General features: G+C 43.5%; 1 protein-coding gene across 1 annotated transcript; it reads right to left on the bottom strand.

Annotated features, from left to right (window-relative positions):
* Nucleotides 1-5,021: 5,021 nt before the first annotated feature.
* Nucleotides 5,022-11,303, bottom strand: Sele (selectin E). The gene is made up of 12 exons (XM_051148338.1): nt 11,252-11,303; nt 11,109-11,192; nt 10,230-10,613; nt 9,638-9,745; nt 9,006-9,194; nt 8,086-8,271; nt 7,805-7,996; nt 6,488-6,865; nt 6,218-6,394; nt 5,841-5,951; nt 5,189-5,210; nt 5,022-5,079 (listed from the first exon to the last, which is right to left on the bottom strand). Exons 1-12 carry the CDS (start codon nt 11,301-11,303, stop codon nt 5,022-5,024), a joined length of 1,941 nt encoding a protein of 646 aa, XP_051004295.1.
* Between the last annotated feature and the right edge of the window lie 254 nt (nt 11,304-11,557).

Here is an 11,557-nt window from a genome sequence, read left to right as displayed (position 1 = left end):
CCCCTGGCTTGTCTCTTCCCGTTCCCCACCAAGAGGAAGCGATCAAATTGGGGGGCACCAGAGTTCATCATGTCAGAGACCGTCCCCACTCCCCAGAGTTGGGGAAGGCCAGGCAGGAGGAGAGGTAGGCTGTCCAGATGAGACTTGATAGGCTGTGATCACACGGTAGGGAAGGAGAGCCCCTTCTGTCAGAGGTCTGGGGGAGGGTATAGGGTGGAAAAGGAAGAGAGGGTAGGAACGGGAAGATACAAGCCAGGGCATAGCAATCGGGATGTAATCTGAATAATTTATAATAAATTTTTAAAACATGAAAGAGATAAAACAGAGTGTAAGATTTTAATTCAGCCAATTAAAGGCAATCTGAAGCAAGCCACTGACATGATCATATTTGCATGGTAAGAAAGTTAATAATGACAAACATGATGGCTGGTATGTGCCAACACACACACACACATCACACACACAACACACACACACACACACACACCACACACACATCACACACCACACACACACACCACACACACATCACACACCACACACACACACACCACACACATCACACACAGACACCACACACACCACACACACACACACACACCACACACACATCACACACCACACACACACACACACACACATCACACATCACACACACACACACACCACACACACAAATAATAGATACAAAATAGTAATAACAATAACAACAATGGAACTTAGCAGGTAATATAAAACACTATGGAGACAGAACTATTACTAGCCTCATTTTTAAAAATTTATTTGTTCTTAGGTAATTTCGTCATCCCCTGGACACTTACCAGCTCTCCCCTCCGTCATGCGCTTGCTTGCTTTTTTATAACCTACTGAGTATAAGTCTAGCTATGGAAGGTTCACTGATCTTCCTGGCTGGAACTCCCACAGGTAATGGTGCCCACAGGGATTCCAATGGTATGACAGCTCCATCAATAGGTTAGATGCTTGGAACAATGCCTGGGCCTTCTGCGACACAGGAGACTATGTGATTCAGCTCAGGCCCCACAGCTTAAGAACCAGGATTACCAGCATCCTAGACTGAGGCAAAATGTTATTGTAGCTCAGAGTGAGTAGTGACTGAGATGAGGTCTGCCCACACCAGGCCTGCCTGTGTGTTATGTAATGTATAATGTACACATGCAGGGAGAATGTATATATTGATAGGGGAGAACCTCATTGTGAACCTAATCTTGGGAATAATTACTAGGTCTTCAATAAAAATGAACATGAACTTCTTTGAATTATAGCAACTGAGACTGGCAGGCAGCAAAGACTTTGCTTCCTTGGTCTTGGCAATTCTTTTAGATTATTTTTTCATAGTTTGGATCTTTTGGTATTGGTACAAGAGCATATATATACACACACACACACACACACACACACACACACACACACACACACACACCTTCACGCATGCTAGAACCATAATGATCAAAGAGACGCAATAGGAAGTGTTAGCTAGACTGGGAGACACTGGAGTCCTTCTCAGTGCAGGTTCAGCTGTAAAACAGAGCAGCCTCTTCAGGAGGGAGCTGGAAGACTCCTCCAAAGCCAGAGCAGAGTTTCTGTGTGACCTGTGCCCAGACATGTACTAAAGACAATGAAGAGACGGTGGCACCTCAACAGCTGCACCCAGGTGTTGACAGCAGCATTACTCACTGTATATCAAACATGCTGAATAGGCAAATCCTTAGACCGTGTAGGCTAGTGAGTGCTGCCTGGAGGGGAGGGAAAAGGTTCTGAGGAGACTGCTAACTCACTAGCTTTCACTCTGTGGCAAAGGAGTGTTGCAGAGTTAGGTATATGGTTGCCTGGTTTTCCATTTTAAAAGGGGGAATTTTTGTGCTAGGAAGATGGTTCAGTGGATGAAAGCACTTGCCACACAAGCCCATGGTGGAAAGAGAGAGCCGACTCCTCAGAGCTGTCCTCTGATCTCCACACGTTCACAGTGACAACTCACTCACACACACACACACACACACACACACACACGTGAACACATGCACACACACATGTGCACACACATACATATGCATGCACACACATTAATTAATTAAAACGTAAATTTTATGGCATGCTATTTTTTAACTAGATGAATTACAATTTTTAAGAAAGCCCAGATACACAAAGATAACTAGAAACACATTTATTGCCAAACATTATACGACATATGAATACAATAAGTTTGATATATTTAAATAAATACATACTCAAACCATGAAATATTTCAAATCATAATTTAAAATACTCTATAAAACTCAGATACACACCACAGTTATATTCCACACAGTTATTTCTGATATAAAATATGTAACCATTTATATTGTACAGGTTTACAACAGTTACTCTCCCTCTCTTTCGCTAGCTCTTGCTGTCACTCTTACTCCTCTCCCCAATCCCTTTCATCCTAACGCTTGTCACACCTCCCTATTCACAACTGGCTCTTCCAGTGCCAGAACTGTCAAGAAAGTTCTCTTCTCTAATATGTGAATTTGGAAGTTGGGACGCTATTGATGGGAACAGCTTTGGCTCTTACTGCTCAAGGATTTGTCATTGCCAGCTACAGGTGACATTCCTTGTGAATTTTAATCTCTGTAAAACACGATCATTGTGTTCACAATCTTCCCCTCTGGGACGTATGAACAACTACAGAAGAACCGTTAGACACCTTTGCTCTTTAAAAAAAAAAAAAAAAAAAAAACCTACTGCCTGAGCCAGGCATGGTGGCGCATGCCTTTAATCCCAGCACACTCAGGAAGGCAGAGGCAAGCAGATCTGCATGAGTTCGAGGCCAGCCTGGGTTACAAAGTGAGTCCAGGACAGCCAGTGTTACACAGAGAAACCCTGTCTCAAAAGCCAAAAACAACAGCAACAAAAATATGTACAGCCTGGATCTGTTACACGTTGAGTCCTCATCTGTGGATTTAGAATCATATACAATATACAAGAATCATGTATCTGTCATGTATAAAAACCACCTTTATAGGAATTCCAACCACATTCACATTTTGACAAGCTTTTAAACAAATGCTTTTAAATGCACTTTTTAAAAGCATTTATTTGTTTATTAAATCAGAACATTTGGCCTCAAGGAAGTTTTTCTTCCAGAAAAAAAATATGAGGCAAAATATCCCCTAAACATGCAAACATTCTCCTCAACTTCTCTTCTTTTGATAGTACCATGCCTTAAAACCAGCCACTGTTAAACACTCAGGATTTCACACTGATTATTAATTCCTCATTTTGAAAACAAGTTTACTGCAGATATAACATTAGGATTTGCTAATAAAAAAAGATTTAGGATAACTTTTGTCTTGTGATAGGCCACAGGATTCTGGTTTTATTATTATTAATATTATTGTTTAAAGTCATTTTGACCTCTTGTGCTAAAATAAAAGTGATGGACATCATTCTAGATTCAGTGCGTGGACACAACACAGTGTCCAAGAATACTTCATAGGCCCCTGAAAGCCATGGGGGGGGGGAAGCTGGTGAGTCTGCCCAGAAGTCTTAACATGTAGTGTTGGGCAGGATTGGCACCTTGTACCCCTAACGGCACTCCCAAGCCATAACCTGAGAGTACGACATCTTTGCCTTTGTTTCCAACATAGAAATAGAAACTTGTTTGTTCAAGACTGCTGATGGATACTGTTTACCCCTGTGACTGCAATCACAGCATTGGCAGTTGAAACGCTACGTGCAGAACAAGAGAAAGAAACAAAGCCACAAAATGCTGTTTCTGTCCCCAAAGTCCACAGTGACTAAGGAGGGCTGCTGCTCCAGCCCAGGCCCTCAGTGTATTCACTCTCTTTTGAGGAAGGCACGCTCCACCTTCTGTGGTCAGCATGGTCTGGATGCCTGGGATAGGCAAGAGGAAACTGGGTCATTCTGGTGGAGGGCTGGCCTCGTCACTGAGTATCAATCCATGGAGTCAGGCTCCTGTCAACAAGCAGGCAAGAGAAACCAGGATTCTGTTTTCTGCTTCATGCCTTCAGCAGATCACTCTGTTTCCCAGGATGCATCTGTGCCCCCTGCAAATACAAGTGAGTGTAAATTCTTTCCAAATAGCCTGCATGCTGGAAGCAACAACAAAACACGTCTTTTAAGCAGGCTGCCTCTCGAAGGTCTAGCTATAAACTGCCAATGTCATTCAGCTACAATGTCGAGACTAGCCTCTATGACATTGTTAGGTAGATATAGGTCATGTATACCTGCTGAACCGTATGGAGCATGCAACCCAAAGAATGAAGCCCAGTGTACCTTGAGCTTTAATTAATAGTAATCCAACTATATTGGTCATCATTAAGAACCATGCTAATGAAGGATGTTAATATAAGGAAAACAAAGGAAGGGGGCTGAAGAAGCAAATTGCAACATCACCTTTCTGTGCAATCTTTCTCTAAGCCCCAAATTACACCAAAAATTCTGCTCATTAAGAAACAATTATTTAGAAGGCCTTTTCCTTCCAGGCATACTCTCACACTGAGACCATATTGAGAATCACAGATTTCAGTTCACACTGCTGCTGGTATTTGAATCCCAGATGCACAGTAGCTTTGGAAACTCGGGCGAGTTCCCATAAACCCTGTGCCTCATTTTCTTCATCTCAGAGGAAGAAAGGGGGAGTAGCACTGGTCTCTCAGACTCCCTAGCTCTGGTTCACGCTTAGGGATCCAGTCACTGAGCGGGGCTAGCCTTCAGCATCAGGGCCACCACATTCACCAGCATCGCACACAAGTAAAAGTAAATTGACCCAGAACTCTGTCCCTCCCTCTCGTCCCACACGCAAAAAAAAAAAATAAATAAATAAATAAATAAATAAATTTAAAAAAAGGAAGAAACGACTGTCTACAAATTATCACAAAGACAGGGGTTCCCTCTAGCCAATGGAGGTTTGAGAGTGTCAAGGAGAAACACCGTTTGAAAAGGGGATTTTTTTTTTCTTTCATTATTAGCATGACCTGCCCAAACCGTACCTGTTGAGCTTAGATGACGTGAGAAGGCGCCTGATGGTTTCCAAGAGGTTGAAGGCTTTGGAAGCTGCTGTGGAAACATGAGAAAGGTATGTCAAGCATTGCCTTCCCACATGCAGATAAGAAAAAAAAAATTATGTAGTACTGAATAGCATGCTTTGTACAAGAATTCAGCTTACCTAGCAGGAACAAATTTCTTTGCTGCAAGAGAAAGAAAACTATTAATTTGAACTAATAATTTTAAGCAAATCAGACTCATCTGGGTCTATACTCTCGGTACTACAGGGGCACTATAATAAACATTTGGTGGTAATTAAGGTAAAATGCAAAGGAAGAAATATTCAAAGAACACAGCAGCTTCCTGACACCAGGAAATATATATACATATATATTATATAAAATATTTTATTTTATTTTTATATAAAATATATAAAATGATATATTTATAAATTTAGACTGTTCCAAGCAATTTCCTGTTACTTGAAAGCATTTCATCTATTCCAATAGAATCATGGTATAACTATAATTCTGACTGAGCGACTCCAAAGACACCCTGGAATTTAAAGTGAGTAGCGCCACCTAGAGTTAAGCAGTGTTAGCACAGCTAACACGGGTTTCCTAAAACTTTCAACACTGAGCTGAGTAATAATAAATCCTTGTCCTGAAACTTTTGCTTTATTACATTGGCATTTACTGGGGCTATTTAATAATTAGGTTCTGCTTTGTAGATTCTAGTGAAAACTTTCAATAGGTCATAGCTCATCAGTGAGGAAAAAAATATATAAAATTTTCAAAATCATTTTTTGTTTTGGAAAAGATGCCTGAATTTACCTTTCTTCCGAAAGTATCTCATGAACAAGTAGATAAATGAGGACAGTGCCAGGAGCGAGGTTCCTGCCGTAGAAAGTGCAACTAACAAGGGGTGGGTGGTGTCGGTCGGAGCTGAGGAAACAAAGTAGGAGGGAACAGTGTGAGCAACACTTGGCTTTAGGGTCTTTCAGTCCTGTCATTTGGCCTTTTCTCTGTATATTTATCACTATCGGCAGAAGAAACACGTGGTCAAGTGCATGAAGCAGGGACTTAGCTTTGAAGATGTAATCAATTCCCCCCGAAACCCTACTGAGGGCGTTTCCCGTGTTAGCGGCCTTAGCAGTATAAGGCTCCTTCTCTCTGCTCCCCTAGGCAACCTCCATCCATCAAAGCATCACCTTCACAGGTAGGCATCATCCCAGACCAGCGTCCTGTGGCACCACATGTCAGAACCGAAGAGCCATTGAGTGTCCATCCATCAGGACATGCAAAGTCGCACACTGTGCCGAAAACTGCTGCCCCACTGCAGCTCATGTTCATCTTTCCCGGAACTTCGAGGCTTGAGCAGTGCACAGCTGCGAACGACACGTCCATGGCAGATGTTACAAAAGCCTCACCACACAACTGCTACGTGGATGTGTGTGGTGGGAGTGTGAACTCAACGTTACCTTGGCAGGAGGGGACTTCTTGAGTCCACTCTCCCTGGGACGTGCATGCGAGTTGAGCCGACCCGTGTAACTCAAAGCCCTCACTGCACTGAAAGGCACACACGGACTGGTAGGTGAAGCTCCGGGTAGTAGCATGAACACACTCCATGAAACCGTTTTGAGGCGGGGAGATAGCATCACATTCCACAGCTGGAAGAGAAAAGCCATTCAGAGGCATAAGCATTGGGCTATAGCAGGCGTCTCGGGGTAACCAAGCCACGAAGATGTGCACTCGCTTCCGTCTTACAGTAAAACCCAAAGCACGTCTGCAGGGGGCCAGAGAGATGGCTTGCCGGGTCAAGACATTTTCTGGCAGTGCTAACAACTTGAATCGCGTTCCTGGGACCCACATGAAAATCAACTCCTGCAAGTCGTCCTCTGACCTACACACACACACACACACACACACACACACACACACACACACACACACACACACACACACACGCAATTCTTCATTATGAATTCCCGGGACAGAGGCTGTGTTTCGTAGGCAATTCAGTCTCTCCATAATAATGACCCATAATGCACGGGGCAGCCAATACAAAGAATGCAGGTCCTCCACGCTGGTCTGGTGTGCACAGTGAGGGTAAAGGGAAAGACTTTACATCACCAAAGAACAAGTGTGGGCCCTGACTGCTTCCAGGGGGTGCAAAGGAAGGAGAAGGAGCCTCCCACACAGTTTGCCTGCTCTTGGCTTGAGTTTGGTGTTGTGGCTTTGCCCCTGGGATTGCTCAGTGCTAAAGTTGGCCCTGAGGATGCCAGAACTGGATAATAGCAACGGCTGCTCTTTCTGAATGTTCTTGCCTTTGCTGGAAAGTGAGCTCAACATTAATGCTTTTATGTCGGTACCAAAAGAATCCTCGCAGGTGACAGATAGCAAGCCGGGAATATTGTCACCACTGCTACCTATGAGTTCTAGAAGGATGAGGGTCAAGTAGTATTTTCACTATTCTGAGTTTTACACTTTAAATAGGATTTCTCTTATGTTGAGAATTCTTCTTACTCTATGCCGATGCCAGTAAATTAATATTATTAATATGCCCTAGTTTAGAAACAAACAAAAACCTATCTCCTTATGTTATTTGAATACACTGCTTCTTCCTGGACGTGCATTCATATTTTTTTTAAAAAAAATCAATTTCAGACGTATTACTGCTTCCCCTCACAATTGGTGTCAGTAGTTACAGGGGACACCTGAAGTCATTGTCAGTGGCCGAGACAGATGACAGACACTTTTTGGAAATGAAAAGTGTTAAAAGAGAGTTTCTTACTCACCTTTGCACACTGGGATCTGTGGTGTCCACTGCCCTTGTGCATTGCATTCAACCTGGGCTGGCCCCTGCAACGTGAAACTGGGCTCACACGTGAAGTTGCAGGATGACTTAAAGGCAAACTTCTCTCCAGCTGTTAAGTTGCTGCAGCTCACAGAGCCACTCTGAGGCTGAGGGATGGCATCACAGGTCACGGCTGTAACACAAGCATCCCTTCGAATTAGTAAACCTGGCTCGCCCATCTCCAGCCTCGGCTGAGTAAGAGAAAGCATGGGAGAACTTTACCTCTGCATGATGGCTTCTCATTGTCCCAGGTACCAGATGAGGTACATTGTAGAGTCTGAGCTCCAACTCGCCTGTACCCTTCCTCGCAGTCAAACGTACAGGTCGTGTTCCATGAGAAGTTCCCGGGACTTGAGGAGCATTTCTTGACTCCATTGTCAGGTTTTGTCAAAGCTTCACATTCGACCACTGAGGAGATAAAGGAGAAGAGAGAGCTTTACTCAAAGAAAGTTCCACAGATGTTTTCCTTTTCTCTTGAATTAGGGGCTATCAAAGAAGGTGAACCCCATCTTCAAAGGGCATAACCCAAAGTCCTGTGCCAATATGGAGCACTTACAGACTCGTAACAAATGTTTTAGTCTTTACTATACTTTTCATATTTTCATCTTTCCTTATTATTGTTCGTTTTGACTATGCTGGGTGGTCTCTGATCTATTTTACTACACATAGAAACAACAAAAACGAAGAAAACAACAGCCTCTAGATCAAGATTCATGACTTAGTGTAAAGGCAATATTAACACACAAAACATATTCATTGCTCCCGGGAACAAAGATTGCTGTGCAGAGTTATTGAAGCTCCCTGACCAACATAGGGCTAACGTCAGTCCCATTGCATGGACAAGCCGAACAGCAATGTCCATGAGAAAATCACCAGGCCATCTAGATGTGTCTCCCCTGTCTCCATGACCTTCCCTTACATGTCACCAGAACCTCAGAAATACCCACTTTTTTTTTTTAAGTGGGAAAAATCCTTCGTTAACCAATCAGGTACCAGACTGTGCATACAATTCACAGAGGGGAATACATTTTACTAAGTGAAACAACAAAAAGAACTTTCCACAGGATTGGAATAAGTTATGTGTTGGATAAAAACTAAGGCAACGAGGAGGAGTGAAAACGTTTGGTGTGCTTGAGGGTTACCGTGGCAGGCTGGGGCAGGCGCACTCCATTTTCCAGAAGGCGTACACCACACGGTCGTCTCCGTGGTGCTGGGTAGGTAGCCCCTATTACAGCCAAAAGAACAGGAGGAATTATAGCTGAAGGGGCCAAAAGGGTGGCTGCAGTTCCGGCTTCCATGGTCAGGGTGTTCCTGTGCTTTGCAGGTCACAACTGGAGGGGAGAAAGGCATCAAGTCACATGTTGAGACCTTGCACATGAGAGAGGGACACTGGATGCCATAATTCTTGCCCATTGAACATTGCCTGTGGTCCAGTCTCTATGGCACCATTAGACTATGATGCTGTTTTTATATTATTATCTTTGCACTTCCCTGGAACCTCAAAAGCTTAGCTACAGCTAATGGCCACGTGTGGTTGCTTAGTTTAACAACAACTGAAATATTTAATCATCCTGTAAGACCGCTTCGTCAAGGTGCCATAAGTTGTAAGTCTGGAGTTTGACCCAGGAGGATCTGACTTCATAGTCTCAGTTACCACAGCACTTTCACTCTGGTGTTCAGGCAAAGGAAACGTGTGGGCCTGGCTGACAAGCCTTCTAGAACATGAGAGGGTGTTACCATCTTTGGAGAAGCAACAGGTGAGGATAAGACTTACCTTGCTCACAGTTGGGTCCAAAGAAGCCAGGGTGACACTTGCAGGTGTAACTATTGATGGTCTCTACGCATTCACCATGCCCACTGCAGGATGTGTGGGTACAGGAAGCTACAGAAAGCACAACCCATATGAGGACAGTCAGTTATTATGGTGCTCATCATGAGTTTTTTATTTGTGTGCTTGTTTTTTAATTTAGAATCAATGCAATCCAAGTAATACTAATGGCATTGGTACTCGAGATTTTGACTGACATGCCAGATCCAAGTCCTAGGCTCATCATTGTATAACTTGGTGATAATAATTGGACATCAGTAGAATAGCTACAAACAACTAGAACACGTGTTTTATTCGAGTGTATATACTCTCTATATTGATAGAATCACATATATGCAAATATGTATGCATATACCCATACATTCTTGCCTAGTCACACAAATCAGTACAAGGAGATATCATTACTATTGGGATGTTCTATAATCAGCTCTTTAAAAACAGAAAGTGTGCATAGCAGAGGCCAAATATTTCTCATGCTGTCAGTCCATCAGGCTGCCTCCACACAGGACCAGCCTTCCACCATGCAGAACCTTCATACCTGTATAGCACAGAGCCAGTTTCTTTTTGTCGCATCTCTCGTCGTTCCACATGCCGGAGTCCTTGGGTCTTTGGATGTAGATCTCTACACAGTCCTCGTTTCTTTGCTTGTTGTTTGGTTCACCTGGTGCCCAGTTCTTCGCTTCCTCAGTCAGAGGCTTCTGGGTCCCCACCCAGACCCATACATTATTAACTTTTCGGATTCCAATCCAGTAATAACTTGGTGAATATTTCAGGTTGGAGTTTAGGTAATTGATCTCTTCCTTGTTCTGAATCGCCACCAGGTGCGTGTACTTTTGCTGGCAATACGCACTGGCTTCATTATACGTCATGACTTCGACGGAGGCGTTGTAATACCAAGCTATGCTCTTTCCAATGAGAAGCACTGGAGTGGGTCAAGAAGGGAACAGCAAAGTTTAGACCTGTTTTGTGGTGTCTTACTTTTGGCTTATAGGGAACTTAGTGATGGCCCAAACTATTGCCTTTAAAAGTAAGAAGAGGACCATTTGCAGGCTCTAGCATTTCTGTAGATCACTGCACGACTGCCCATCTCCTGGTGCTACATCACGAGCGCCATGCTTTCCTATGACTCCACAGCACAATGGAAGTCAGAGAAAACAACGATCATTGGATGCTGTGTGACACCTGTTCGAGCTCCCTTTGAGGAACCAAATGAATGAATCTTCACAAGGAAGATCCGTCCTTCCCTTGTAAGCAAACCAAGCATTCCCACCACAGGACAGCAGCACAAGGAGACGTCAGCAGTCCTGCTAACCACTGTGAAAAGCACAGAATAGCCCCCCGAACAACAAAATACCCTCTGCTCAAGAGGCAGTGGGGTGAAGATGAGAGGGCCTGCTCTCTGATGACTCCAGCTTACCAAAAGTGAGAGTGGAGAGAAACTGTGAGATGTTCATGGCTCCAGCAGTTCCTTTCATCCAGAGATTAGACCGGAGATGCTTTTCTGAGGAGAGAAAGTGCAGAATTAGTCACAGAAGGAAACTCTAAGTGTGAGTTACTCACCCCTTTCTACCACAGGATTTAAGTAAACCCTGTGAGAGTTCAGGGTTCCCATACCTCGTCACTTATTTCACAGACATTTACTATGGCAGATAAATGCAAACTTTTAATACTTTCATTATTTTAAACAAAGAGAAAAAGCAGGTTTTAATTACAGTGTTATAACAGCTTAGACAGAGCTTTTTATCATAAAGCTTAATCGCATGTGTGTGCACGCATATAAATCTATGTTTCGGGCCCAAGGCCCCTCTGCTAGGAATCTGCACTTACTGTTCTGTGGAACGGTTGTTTGGGTGTTGACTCCTCGCG

Source organism: Acomys russatus, chromosome 6 (genome assembly GCF_903995435.1).
Source record: "Acomys russatus chromosome 6, mAcoRus1.1, whole genome shotgun sequence".
In the NCBI taxonomy this organism is placed as follows: domain Eukaryota; kingdom Metazoa; phylum Chordata; class Mammalia; order Rodentia; family Muridae; genus Acomys; species Acomys russatus.
Note: the sequence above shows the minus strand (reverse complement) of the source record. Positions and strands in the feature narration are given on the sequence as shown.